General features: G+C 55.6%; 1 protein-coding gene across 1 annotated transcript in view; it reads right to left on the reverse strand.

Annotated features, from left to right (window-relative positions):
• Positions 1–14,863, reverse strand: part of clasp1 (cytoplasmic linker associated protein 1) — a gene marked incomplete at its 3' end in the record, with an annotated part of 89,250 nt that overhangs the window by 19,621 nt on the left and 54,766 nt on the right. The window contains 9 exon segments of the mRNA NM_001097239.1: positions 178–180; positions 853–916; positions 1,585–1,829; positions 3,420–3,514; positions 8,587–8,751; positions 9,519–9,626; positions 12,409–12,573; positions 13,564–13,613; positions 13,709–13,876. Of these exon segments, the coding sequence (NP_001090708.1) occupies positions 178–180; positions 853–916; positions 1,585–1,829; positions 3,420–3,514; positions 8,587–8,751; positions 9,519–9,626; positions 12,409–12,573; positions 13,564–13,613; positions 13,709–13,876 (1,063 nt within the window).

Below are 14,863 nucleotides of genomic sequence, written 5' to 3' on the forward strand. Positions count from 1 at the left end.
ATGCCGACACGGACAGCTTTGCCTTTCCGGGGTCCCAGGGGCAGCAGAATCCTGCTCGCTATTGGGCAGTTTGCGAGGGATATGGGGGAGAGGAGATATTTGGGGCGGTGGGACAAGGGGACTGTCAGAGTGGAGAGAAAGAGAAAAGGCAAAAAACAAAATTGATGCAAAACTTACTCTCTGGGGTGAGATCCACAGCAAAGCAGAACATGCAATAAAACAAACCATTTGTTAGTGTTTATCATCAGTACAACCCCCCCCCCCCCCCCCCCCCGATACTAAACAATAATTAGGAATTTGTACCCACAGATAAGCGGAAACTTGGGCTCCTACAGCAGATTTATTCACCCCCTCATTTACAGGCAGGAACAGCCCCCTAAGTTTGCCCATAGCCTGTACAGAGAGATACCATAAAACTATGGCACATAGGGATTCCCCTGTACTAAGCACAATTCAGCAGGAACAGCCCCCTAAGTTTGCCCATAGCCTGTACAGAGAGATACCATAAAACTATGGCACATAGGGATTCCCCTGTACTAAGCACAATTCAGCAGGAACAGCCCCCTAAGTTTGCTCATAGTCTGACCATTGAAACAACGCTTGTGCAACATTGTTGCAGGAGTCAGAGCCAGCAGTGCAGAGAATATAGAGACACTGACACAACTCTATATAATGGATGGATATTGGAGAGTTGCTTTGAATGACATTTTGCATCATTGTAACACTCAGGCAGGAAGGGGTTAACATGCAACATGCACAACAGTAAGTCACAGCACCAATCAGTGGCATTTATCACTGCGCAGACTGGTTGCTATGCGCTACTGCCCGACGGGTTACTACATGAGCCCTTACCTTGCTGTGAGGATCCGCAAACATCCGGGTGAAGATCTCGCAGAGCCGTTTCAGTTCCACGCGGCTGAGGGATAAAAGGAGGGGAGATTTAGCGCAGAGCAGCCCCCCCCATAGGCAGATATGTAACTTGCAATTGGTCTTTATCTTATTGGGGGTTTGTGTATCAGTTGGTTGCTAGGATCACTGACCTAGCAACAAATCAACAGTCTGAATGACAGAATGGAAGATGAACAGGAGCGGGGTGCTGCCCAGGCCCCCCCACAAACAATGAGACCCCTCACTGGAACAATAACCATTTGCCCCAAATGATAAATATCATTGTGTGACTAATTGAGAAAATAAATACACTTTTCCTTCCGGCACGGGGGGGGGGGGGGGAACCTCAGGGTTGGGCAGATGGTGGGCGGGGTTAGGGGGTAATAGAGTGGATCAGGGGTGTGGCCATACACACAGGGGGCTTATTTCATCACTGGGGCCCCATTTCACTGATTGGCAGGGCCCATTGCCTAGGTGACTGGCAGGCTAATAAACTGGGCCAGGTGCCAGCAGGTCTGAACCCTATGTGCAGTGGGCGGGGTTAGGGGGGTAATAGAGTGGGTCAGGGGTGTGGCCATACAAACAGGGGGCTTATTTAATCACTGGGGCCCCATTGCTGAGGCTCTGGCAGGCTAATAATCAGGGCTAATGTGCAAATATGGGGCCCAGTGCGCAGTGGGCGGGGCTCTAACTCACCTGAGTGTCCTTTGGCTCTTGAGCAGGTTCTGCAGCCCAATGAGCCCCTCCTTCCTCTCAGACCAATTGGAGCTGGCGCAGTGATTCAGCACCTCGGCCACATCCTCCGTTTGGCGCAGGTAGTGCGGGATGCCGCCATTCTTGGAGCTGTAGGACCTCTCCGAGCAGGCGCTCGACGCGTCGCTGTTGGCATCGTCATCCGAGTACATTCCGTAGGGCTCATAGCGCCGGCGCACCGGCTTCTTCTGGGGAAATAAACCATCGTTTACAGCCAATGCCACCCCTTTGGCACCGCCATGTCAGCGCCAACAGCTCCCACCCCCCCAGGCTGCAGTGTGGCACCACCATCCCATTTACAGCACTGCAGTCTGGTGAGGCTGATTACACAGCGGAGAAGGAAAGCTCGGCTAAAACGGAACAAACAAAACCAACGCACAACACAGAACTGGATGGAATGTGGAAGACTGATGAGACTGCGGCACTGAAAGGGTGCGCGACTGTAACAATGAGGGTAACAACGAGATGACGGTTGTACATATAAATAAGGGGGCACCCCCCGAGTGACAGCAGGCACTATGGGGGGGCTCAGCAAACCCTTACCTCCTATTGGCCAGGACTACACAGCAGAGGCTGCGGGGGGTTGCAGGGAGTGCCGGTATAAATAGTTCTGCCCTGGGAAAGCAGGAAGAACCGGTTCTGTGGGGCCCATAGCCGGGGGGGTCAATGCAACGCGAGTGGGGGGGAACGCACCGAGGCTCCAGGGGGACCCCACAGTTACCCACCATTAACCCTGTCCTTACTGGGGGTCAGAGGGAAATGGCTCCTACCCTGGTACAACCCACCTCATTGGCACAACCACGGACAATTCCCAAAGGGTCCCCAATTGATACGGATGCACCCTGCTGGCACACAGTGCATGCTGGGTAAGGAAGAGCGAGTGGCATGCAATTTCCGCGCCAAGCACTAAATGCCGCCCTGCAGGATTCCCACTCATCCCGGTTACTGGCGACTGGACGAGTTCTGACAGTTAGGGGAGTATAAACTGTAGATACAAGTGCTCAGGAGTCAGATACCCGGGTGCCACCGGGGAGATCCGGGATCCCATGTAACCAACTGGCGGGAAACCCCAAAACATGCACAACCCAATGGTGCAACCGCACAGCTTGAACACAAGGGGGCGCCATGCTACCGACCAACACGCCGACCGCTATACAGGGGAACTACAGGCACGGGGGGCTCATACCTTATTCCTGGAATCTCCCAGCAACTGGAAAGAAGAGAGAAGCAAATTAACAGCCAATCAACACACATTGCCAGAAATCTACATTCATTGGGCGCCCAGAATATACATTGCCTTTAAACCTAGGGGCGGAGCTGCCGGGCCGCGTGAGGGAATAGTGGGTGGAGCCACTATGGGGTGGCGCCAAATGCTTGGGAATGAAGGGAAGTCGCCATCACAATATTCTCCCCCCACAATTCCATTCTCATTAGAATTCCACATTTCATACATTTCCGCTCCGTGTTCTGTTCCTTCTGGTTCTGGTTCCGAGGGCAAAGTGCAGAAATCATGGCAGACCGGGCCGGGTCTTAAATCTCAAATCCTTAAACCAATAGGAAATCTTCAGACCTTCTCCAACTGACTATTTAATAGCAGGACATAATGGGATCCAAAAGCAAGGATCTGATTGGTTGCTATGGGCAACATCACCGGTTATTTTGTCTTTCACACTTTAATAAATATGCCCCTATGCTCCCTGCACTCAGGTGGGAGACTGGGAGGGTATTTAGTGCTTCTCCCCCAGGAGCCGAGCTCTACTGCCCCCCCCCCCCCTTACCAGCGCATCTGCCACGGCCGCCTCCAGGTCTGTGCTGGAACTCAGGACGCGCATTGCCGAGGGGATCCTCCCTGGTTGGCTGATCCCAAAGCGATCTGTTCAATGAGAGAGAGAGAGAATCTGCGTTACACGGCTCAGCGCTACTCGGCAACGTGATGCCCCCCCTGCCTGCCATTACAGCGCCAATCTGGGGTCCCGTCACTGTGAGAACAGCAAATCCAGACTGGAACCCCAACTGCTCCTCATATCAGAACTCACAGCTGGGGGGGGGAAGCGCTTTGCAGCAGGAGGGGGCGGGGAAGCACTTTGCAGCAGGACGGGGCGGGGACGCTTTGCAGCAGGACGGGGCGGGGAAGCGCTTTGCAGCAGGACGGGGCGGGGACGCTTTGCAGCAGGACGGGGCGGGGACGCTTTGCAGCAGGACGGGGCGGGGACGCTTTGCAGCAGAAGGGAGGGGGCGCTTTGCAGCAGGAGGGGGCGGGGGCGCTTTGCAGCAGGAGGGGGGCGGGGGGCGCTTTGCAGCAGGAGGGGGCGGGGGCGCTTTGCAGCAGGAGAGGGCGGGGGCGCTTTGAAGCAGGAGAGGGCGGGGGCGCTTTGCAGCAGGAGAGGGCGGGGGCGCTTTGCAGCAGGACGGGGCGGGGACGCTTTGCAGCAGGAGGGGGCGGGGGCGCTTTGCAGCAGGAGGGGGCGGGGGCGCTTTGCAGCAGGAGGGGGCGGGGGCGCTTTGCAGCAGGAGGGGGCGGGGGCGCTTTGCAGCAGGAGAGGGCGGGGGCGCTTTGCAGCAGGAGAGGGCGGGGGCGCTTTGAAGCAGGAGAGGGCGGGGGCGCTTTGCAGCAGGAGGGGGCGGGACACTTTGCAGCTGAAGGCCTATGATAAAGCTTTTTCAGTTTCAGTGACAGTTCCCCTTTAAGTGAATGGAGCAAATACAGAGATTCCCATTGCATTTATCCAAGAACATGAATCCCCCCCATGTCCTGGGGCAGTGCAGGCCCCCCAGGCTCGGCTGTAATGGCGGACAGAAGGGTGGGCGTGGCGACCATGAGTGGAGGTGATGCGGAACCGGATTGATGGGAGGAGCCAAGGAGCGGGATGAAAACAAATGGAACAATGAGATGGAGAAACGTTCAGCAAAATAAAAGAACATGTTAAAGCTCCGCCCCCTCCCAATGCATTCCATGTGCCCGCCCCCCACTGGGCGAGGAGCACTTACCCCTCCAGATGCCCCAGCTAACGCCTTACGGACTGAACCACTCAGAATATTATTATACAGACAGGTCTTCCCTGGGCCCAGTGAGCGGTTCTGGTCAGCTCATCCCGGCCCGCTCTGCTCCAGCGACACCGGGACTGTGGGGCAGAACCTACACCCACCCATGGGCCAGTCCCGAGGGGCAGGGACACTTACACTGGGGCCGAGGGGTGATGAGACCCAAAGTTCTGGGGTTCTGGTCAGAGCATTAGCAAAGGGGGAGCAGCAAAACATGGACACAGGGTGCAGGGTAGGATGAAACCGGTATAAACCATAACACAGGGGTCCCCCCACAAGCCCCTCCCACAAGGGCCGTGTCCCTCATAACATTTCCCCATCTGGGGAGTCGGAACTCGCACTACGGCAACGGCACAGTTACCCGCCGGCGTTTATGGTGCAATAAAACGGGCACGTGTTTAACCCATTCGCTGCCAGCAGTGCACTGTCCCTTCTCTCTGCACTGCTGCTTCTGCAGTCAGAACCAGCAGTGACTGTAATAAATATTGCCCAGGTACCCAGATTTATTGCCCCAGTGACAGACCTCCTGCCCCACCCTCAGCTATAAATGCTCCCTAAAACCGCACCATGGGGGCCCCCAAATCCTGTGCCCCCCCAACACCTTCCGTCTGTATCTGCCCACTCCCTGCGGCCAATCGGGCGGTGCCGCCCCTGCCCAACGTTACGGATGGGAACGGACTCCAAGCAAAGGGCCATAAAAGCTTTATTGGCTTCGGCTTCTCCCAGTAAAGATTACAGGGACTTTATGAAAACTCCCAGCACCCTGGTGCGTGACTAAGTGATGTTTTCAAGGTTTCGGTGGCGCGACACAGCGAGAGCGCGGGGGGCGGGGCTTGGCTGCAACCCAAACGCCACTCTTGTACCCCCCAATATCTGCCCCCATTCTATGGAAGCCAGTGGGTGCCTTGGCCTCCCCGGTGCTGAACTACAGCTAGCAGCAGGGAATGCTGGGAGTTACTATGTAACAGCTGGAGGGCCGCACGTGGTCATCCTCTTCCTGGAACAAAGGGAACCGGACCTAATTCTACAGATTGGGTCCCATAATGAGCGCCACCATCTTGAATAGGAGGAGCCCCCCCCCCATGCAATACCCGCCCCAGTACAACAGTGGCACAAGGTGCAGCCGCCCCATTGGCACAGAGGAGAGTATGGATGAGAATGCGACGGCTGCTGGCCTATAGAGTGCAGCACATGAGCAGATGAGGGGGCACAGATACACAGAATGAAGAGCGGGCATGCAGTTAGCGTTGCTTCACCTGACTGCCCCACAGAGTCGGAGGTGGAGAGGGCACTAGTGGACCTGGAATGGCGTCGAGAGGCTGCAAGAAGAAGGAATGGCAGACACCTAGTGGGTTAAGACACACAGAGAAGAGGCAGACAGAACACATACAGAACCATCGGGTCGGACAGCGGCGCCGCTCACAGGGGCAAAGGTGGGAATGGAAACAAGAAGCAAAGCGTGAATGGACGTTGGGCTGAAAACATCTCTGTGCGGGTATTGCCCCGACTGGGGGCGGGGTCAGAGGGGCATCAGCGGCCATTGCGCTACGTTAACCCCGCCCCCAGAAGTTCCATCGTGACAATCCGCTCTCTGAAATGGAGAATTTCCCTTTCTCAGTAGTGTAAAGCCTATCGCAGCCGCTCAGGCTCACTTTCTGGCAGTCACATGACTAGGGGGGCAGATAAACGAGATAATGAAATTGGGTCGGATCCCATTACATGGAGGCAATACATAGAAAGTTACCTGCTGAAAGGAGAGGGGTATGGAGGGCACTGATTGGTTACTGCCGGATATATTGGTCACATGGCAAAGTGGGAATTAAAGGGGAAGTTCACCTTGACATTAACTTGATGCATGACAGCGATATTCTGAGACGCTTTGCAATTGGTCTTTATTTTTTTTAATCACCTTGAATTTTAGCAGCTGTCTGGTTACTAGGGTTCAATTTATCCTAGCAACTAGGAAGTGGTTTAAATGAGAGACTGGAGGATGAATAGATGAGGGTTAAACAGAGAGGAGTAATCAATAAAACCGGAGCCTCACAGCGGAGTAGATTTGTGGCTGTCGGGGGTCAGTGACCCCCATTTCATAGCTGGAAAGAGGCAGAAAAGGAAGGCAATAAAAAATAATAAAATGAAGACCAATTGAAATTGTTACTTTTTAGAACTTTTTCTCATCTTCATATATCAGCCTCTCATTCAAACCACTCCGTCGCTAAGGTAGTTTACACCCTAGCAACCAGATAGCTGCTGAAACTCCAAACTGAAGAGCTGCTGAACAAAGAGTGAAATAACTAAAAAACTAAATGAATGAAGACCAACTGCAAATTGTAAACTGGTCTCTTAGCCGCTCACTGTTATAACTAAATACAGGTTCCAGGGAGGGGGACTGTTTATCCTGGGGTGCAACACTGCCCCCTTTTGTACACAGTGTGAATGGCAGGAGAATGGGAGAGAGACCTGGGCAATATCTGGGGCAGTTAGACCTGCGGCCCATTTATACCCGGATTCAGGCCCATTCCCTGCAGGGGGCAGAACTTTGCCTCACAGGTCTCCGGCTGAGAAACCCTTAGCAACGCAGAACCTTTGGTACCACAGCTGCCTGCTACTTCCTGAGCCAATCAGGGCTCCCGGATTCATTAGGAGGTAGTGCCGCAGCCATGGCAACCCCTGCGCCCTGGAGCAATGGAGGGAACATTTAGGGAAGGGGCAGATCTCCCGTCGGTACTCACCCAGAGGGGCAAAGCCCCGGGCAGGACTGGTGTCGCGGCTGCTTTCCCGGCTGGTATCGCGGCTGCACCCCTGACTCATGCTGGGTCGGGGGATACGGCTGCTCCTCGCTAGCATGTGTGTGAGAGTCAGCAGGTTAATACAAACATTTCTCAGAAGAAAAATAGGCTAAAGCGCCCCCTAGCGGCCGAGAGGGTTAATAAGTATTAGCGGGGCAAGTACCAAGTGTGAGCAATAAGCAAAGGCATGCAGAGCACCAAACTATCCCCCCATAAACAACACCCCCCCCCACGTCGGTAGCGCACATGATCAGTAAAGAGACCCCCCCCCCCCCCCATTGCTGCATTAATGTAAGTGTAAATCCGGATTATTGTCACGTACCCCCCCCCCCCCCCCCCGACTGCCGACTGCTCCTCTGTAGGCTCCGTATTATTCATGGGAAGGAAAATCATTAGTACATTACTTGGTAACAACCTGCCTGGAAATAGGCTCCTATCCCCTTAGAGAATACAGGTCACATGACTGCACGCACACACTCAACACACACACAGCCCCGCCCCGCCACCCCCCAGTCCAGTTATAGGATCCAGAAACCCGTTATCCAGAACCCGGCAATGCCATTTCCTATTGGCTCATTTTCCCCATATGCCAGAACCAGAGAGCTCCGTGGCAATGGGAAACAATCCCAGAGGAGCCAGTACATTCCGTTAGCGCCCCCCGGAGGTCGTGTCCATGTCGCAATGCCCGATACTCATCATCATCATCATGGAAAGGGGATATAAACCCCAAAAATGAACTGATTTCTTGCTCCAGGGATTTCTCTGAGACCTTTTAAACTTGACATTACTTTTCAAGGTTTCTGAGATTTTAGCATTTTTAGACTGCCGATATCAGGCTTTTAGCTCAGCGGGGAGTCAGCAACCGTAGGGTTAAGTGAAGGGCAGAGACACGGAAGCTGTGGGCATACCAAGCTGAGCGCTGTAGGGACGAGTCTAAAGGTGCACTCCGATGAGCACCCCGACTAATTCATATTTGGGGTTCAGATCCCCTGTAACCACTCGATGGAACTGCCAGCAAGGCAGTTGTCCTTTCCTCGGGGCCACACATACAATATCCCAGCTTCCCCCACACACACAGGTAAGTACCCCCCAGAGGGGCCCCCCATTTCCTTACCTAAGCCAATCCTGCTTGGGCTGGTCTCCCTGCTGCACCCCTGGCTGCGGGGGATCTTGCTTCTCTTCTCAGAGGAGGGCATCTGGGGGACCCGTTGGGGGCCGCTCGCTATCCCCCCATAGCCACTTCCCAGGAGCTTCCCTGGCGAGCTGGACCGGCTGCCGGCTGTGGAGAGAACAGGGGGTCGGGTTATTAAAGGGACGGGGTGCGGTTGTGCCGGGCATTATGCTGGCACAGGGAATGCCAAGCCAAATAATGTGCCCACTGCCCACATAGTGACTGTCAGCTGGATGGGCAGAGTCATGCACGGCAGGGCCCAATCGGGTCGGCTTTTGCAGGGAGAGAATACACGGAGCATCGGCTACAGGACTGGAGAGCCTGGCAGGAAGGGGTACCCAGCGGGCACAGCGGGGGGCACAGTGAGGGGGCGACAGACACAGACGGGAATGAGAGAGACTCTTACCGCTGGCGGGATTGGCCGATCTCGATCCTTTAGCGTGACAGCAAAGTAAAGGGACAGCAGAAGAGGATTAAAGGGCAAAGAAAGGAACATCGACATGCAAAGCTCGTTAGTCTGTGGGCACAGGGGGTGGCAGAAGCCACGGGGCCAGCCTGGCATTAGCAACTTTAGGCTTTAAAGGGAAAGTTCAACTTTAATTACTGTAAAGGAGCAGCAACACCAGAACAATGTTGCTCGGGTCAGTGACCTTCCCTATTCAACTTACTGTGGCTGCCAAACAAATGCCTGGTTGTTAGGGAAAATTACCTTAGCAACCAGACAGCAATTTACATTTTAGGATATAAATAAAGGAGGAGCAATTGCAACTTGGCACCAATTGGCTAAAAGCAAGCTGAGTTTTGCTTTGCAACATCTCCAAGCGCCCGGTCCTACTGCGCCACTAGGGCGGCGGGCAGGGGGCAGAGATCCTTACGCTGTGACTGCGACACGACTTTGGCTCGGCTGCGCCCGCGGGTGTCTGCTGGGGTGGAGGCCGTGCTGGTGGTGCTGCCGGAACTCTGTCTTCTGGTGCGAATGCGACCTGATTCGGAAACAGAAAGGGTTAAAACTCCAGCTCCTCCCCCTTTCCGCGGCAGTAACGAGACTCTTTATACGCACAAAGGATTTAAGGCAAATTCTAACAGATTTGGTTTATCTGTGGCGGCTGTAATAGTCACTTTCATGCAGGGATGCCAAACTGCTAGCGGGGGCTGATGGGAGTTGTAGTTCTGCAGTTTAAACATCGCTGCACAGACTGCGCCGGGGCCCCCGGAACAAGCGCATCTAAACACGGACACAGGGACGCACAGACACGGACACCACACGGATACGGCACAGAGTAACGGGATCCAATCACAGCGAGATCGGCTGAGTGTGCACTTACACAGTGTTCCGCACTCACCCTCAGTGTCCCAGGGGCCCTATGATAGGCTGCTGGCAGAGAATACAAAGTCCTGCCCCAGAGGAGCTTACAATCTAATCTCCCTATCATACAAACCTAAGGGGGCAAACGTATCCAATGCCCCTGCCCGTCGGAGGAAACCCACACCGACATCATTGGCAGCACTCACCCCTGTGCCCCCTATGTCCTTCCCACACTGGCATCATACAGAGCAGGACAAGTGGCGCCCCCTGTTGCTGTAAGTATTGCCCCATGTACCCCGTTATCTGGCAGCAGTCATGGCGCTGGGGCAGATTTCGGTTTAACCCAGTTCCCCCGTGGGAAGGGCAAATTGGTGCCTGCTGCCCCCATAACTAAAGCCTTTAAATTAATGTGAGTATAAAGAGTAGGAGGGGAAAGGGGCGGAGCATCTAAGGAGCAGCCGGGGGGGGGGCGACACCCCGGGACTGGCAGCACAAAGCGGGTGCCAAGGGGCCCTGGCATGGAACGGGATGCACCACACAGACGAGATGAGGGGACCGAGGGCACGACAACATGCGGGTCACCGGGAAGCACAATGAACACTAGAGATGCCCGCGGGTGCCACACACCCTGCCACACACACTGCTTACCCTCAGATTTAGATGCGGTACCATCTTTAGGCAAATTTAACATAGAAATAAAAATAGGGAGAAGGAACAGTAGGGAGAATTAGTTCAGCAGGAAAGGTTACAGGTCAGAGAGAATGAACAACATGGCTTCCCATTGGCTGACTTCCCATATTAGTATGAACTCACACTCACACTCACACCCCCAGCGCTCACTCAGCAACATTTAGTCTCCTCTCTTGCTACTACCCGGGGTGGGGGGCAGCTTACGTGCCCCTGCTGCACTCACAGGGCATTCTGTATGGGGATAGTGGCCCTCAGACTGGCATGGGCAAGCCGAATGGCAAAGTGTATTCTGGCCCCAGTGTGAGTGTAACGTGGCACATACGGCAATAGATGGCACCGGAGTCCACGTGGCACCGGGAATCTGCCCACATCTAACAGGTGAGGGAAGATGGAAGAGTCCAAATAACCAGCGTGGGACCCCCGCCAGTCTGACTGCTGGAACCAAATTATTACACACGGCACAGGGTGCCCCCTCTCCCTGCACCAACCCCGTTATCTCCTGCCCTCCCCATTGCCCCTACACATGGCACAGTATGAAGGTGCCCATCTCCTGCCCTCCCCATTGCCCCTACACATGGCACAGTATGAAGGTGCCCATCTCCTGCCCTCCCCATTGCCCCTACACATGGCACAGGTACAAGGTGCCAATCTCCTGCCCTCCCCATTGCCCCTAAACATGGCACAGTATGAAGGTGCCCATCTCCTGCCCTCCCCATTGCCCCTACACATGGCACAGTATGAAGGTGCCCATCTCCTGCCCTCCCCATTGCCCCTACACATGGCACAGTATGAAGGTGCCCATCTCCTGCCCTCCCCATTGCCCCTACACATGGCACAGTATGAAGGTGCCCATCTCCTGCCCTCCCCATTGCCCCTACATTGGCACAGTATGAAGGTGCCCATCTCCTGCCCTCCCCATTGCCCCTACATTGGCACAGTATGAAGGTGCCCATCTCCTGCCCTCCCCATTGCCCCTACACATGGCACAGTATGAAGGTGCCCATCTCCTGCCCTCCCCATTGCCCCTACATTGGCACAGTATGAAGGTGCCCATCTCCTGCCCTCCCCATTGCCCCTACATTGGCACAGTATGAAGGTGCCCATCTCCTGCCCTCCCCATTGCCCCTACTCATGGTACAGGATCAAGGTGAAGGTGCCCATCTCCTGCCCACCCCATAGTCCCTACACATGGCACAGTATGAAGGTGCCCATCTCCTGCCCACCCCATAGTCCCTACACATGGCACAGTATGAAGGTGCCCATCTCCTGCCCACCCCATAGTCCCTACACATGGCACAGTATGAAGGTGCCCATCTCCTGCCCACCCCATTGTCCCTATACGTGGCACAGGTACAAGGTGCCCATCTCCTGCCCTTCCCTACATTGGCACAGGATCAAGGTGCCAATCTCTTGCCCTCCCCATAGTCCCTACACATGGCACAGTATGAAGGTGCCCATCTCCTGCCCACCCCATAGTCCCTACACATGGCACAGTATGAAGGTGCCCACCTCTTGCCCTCCCCATGGCACAGGTACAAGGTGCCCATCTCCTGCCCTCCCCATTGCCCCTACACATGGCACAGGTACAAGGTGCCCATCTCCTGCCCTCCCCATTGCCCCTACACATGGCACAGGTACAAGGTGCCCATCTCTTGCCCTCCCCAATGGCACAGGTACAAGGTGCCCATCTCGTGCCCTCCCCATTGCCCCTACACATGGCACAGGCCCAAGGTGAAGGTGCCCCCACTCTAGGCACCACAGGTTCTTACCCAGGGAGGCGTAGGATCCGGGCGGCAGGGCGGCGACAGAGCTGAAGGGGGCAGCGGAGGCTCCGGACGTTGCCTTGGATTTAGCGCAGGTGGCGGCATTCACATCGATGTCGCTACGGGAGCGCTGCAGGGAGCCGGGGGTGGATTTGGAAGTAGCTGTTGAGGCTGCGACAGGGAGACAGGATCAGCGGCGGCTCCTCCAATCACTGTGTATCCCCCTCCCACCAACCCCAGCCTGGGGCAAATGGCACCACTACGCACAGCGCCTTACTGGCCTCGCTACGCACACTCAGGGCTGAAAGCAGTAACTTCCTCCCTCCAATCAGAGACGCTGCCCTACTCATAATATTAATTACCCCAATCCTTAATTCCTTAGAGAAGGAGAGAGCTAAACACAGTGGGTTTGGCCAATAGGAAGCAAAGTAAATATTATGGAGCAGATCCGCCATCCCCTGCCCACATGAGGGTAATGCCCCATGCCCACGTCTGCCAGTAATACATCAGCTTCTGTGATCTCACTTCCTGCTGGATAATTTACCCCGCCCCTAAGCTTAGCTCCTCCCCAGCAGCCCACTGAGCATGAGCAGTGCCACTGACACACAAGAGATGCCTAACAAGGTCCAAAATGGGGAACTGCTGGGGCAGATGCGCGGTGCTACCCCTGGGGCGGGACTCCCCTCTAGGCGCGGTGCTACCCCTGGGGCGGGACTCCCCTCTAGGCGCGGTGCTACCCCTGGGGCGGGACTCCCCTCTAGGCGCGGTGCTACCCCTGGGGCGGGACTCCCCTCTAGGCACGGTGCTACCCCTGGGGCGGGACTCCCCTCTAGGCACGGTGCTACCCCTGGGGCGGGACTCCCCTCTAGGCACGGTGCTACCCCTGTGGGCGGGACTCCCCTCTAGGCACGGTGCTACCCCTGTGGGCGGGACTCCCCTCTAGGCGCGGTGCTACCCCTGTTACCCCTGATTCCCATCTAGACACATTATTACCCCGGGGGTGGGACTCACCTCTAGGCACATTGTTACCCTGGGGGGGATGGGACTCCCCTCTAGACACATTATTACCCTGGGGGGGATGGGACTCCCCTCTAGACACATTATTACCCCTGGGGTGGGACTCACCTCTAGGCACATTATTACCCCGGGGGTGGGACTCACCTCTAGACACAGTGCTGCCCGTGGGGCTTCTTTTGGCCGAGAGTGGGCGGCTGTGGATGAGAAACAGAATTACCCAGGTTAGAGACGGCCAACCAGTAACATTCAGCTTTCCCAGCATTCTCTCTGGTCCCTCTGACCCACTTACTTGAGGCTCTCCTGGGAGCTGGAGGAGGACCGGTCCGACTGGGGCAGAGACACGATACTGTCCGAGTTCTTCAGATGGGACTGCAGGGCTTTCTGGTAGGAAGACTCCAACGTGTGGAACAGCTGCTCTGCCTCCTTACTGAAATGGCTGTGGAACCCCCAGTAGCACCTGTACAGGAGAATGAGGCACGTGTGTGTAACAGGGGGCAAAGGGGCAACACTACAGTCTGAGGAACAGTGGGCCCTGTGCAACAGAGCTTGCAATCTATAAGGAGAGCAGTCTGCCCCGGGAACAAGAGGAACAGTGGGCCCTGTGCAACAGAGCTTGCAATCTATAAGGAGAGCTGTCTGCCCCGGGAACAAGAGGAACAGTGGGCCCTGTGCAACAGAGCTTGCAATCTATAAGGAGAGCAGTCTGCCCCGGGAACAAGAGGAACAGTGGGCCCTGTGCAGCAGAGCTTGCAATCTATAAGGAGAGCAGTCTGCCCCGGGAACAAGAGGAACAGTGGGCCCTGTGCAACAGAGCTTGCAATCTATAAGGAGAGCAGTCTGCCCCGGGAACAAGAGGAACAGTGGGCCCTGTGCAGCAGAGCTTGCAATCTATAAGGAGAGCAGTCTGCCCCGGGAACAAGAGGAACAGTGGGCCCTGTGCAGCAGAGCTTGCAATCTATAAGGAGAGCAGTCTGCCCCGGGAACAAGAGGAACAGTGGGCCCGGCCCTGTGCCAACAGAGCTTGCAATCTATAAGGAGAGCAGTCTGCCCCGGGAACAAGAGGAACAGTGGGGCCCTGTGCAGCAGAGCTTGCAATCGTATAAGGAGAGCAGTCTGCCCCGGGAACAAGAGGAACAGTGGGCCCTGTGCAGCAGAGCTTGCAATCTATAAGGAGAGCAGTCTGCCCCGGGAACAAGAGGAACAGTGGGCCCTGTGCAGCAGAGCTTGCAATCTATAAGGAGAGCTGTCTGCCCCGGGAACAAGAGGAACAGTGGGCCCTGTGCAGCAGAGCTTGCAATCTATAAGGAGAGCAGTCTGCCCCGGGAACAAGAGGAACAGTGGGCCCTGTGCAGCAGAGCTTGCAATCTATAAGGAGAGCAGTCTGCCCCGGGAACAAGAGGAACAGTGGGCCCTGTGCAACAGAGCTTGCAATCTATAAGGAGAG

The sequence above is a fragment of the Xenopus tropicalis genome, chromosome 9, assembly GCF_000004195.4.
Source record: "Xenopus tropicalis strain Nigerian chromosome 9, UCB_Xtro_10.0, whole genome shotgun sequence".
Taxonomy (NCBI): Eukaryota; Metazoa; Chordata; class Amphibia; order Anura; family Pipidae; genus Xenopus; species Xenopus tropicalis.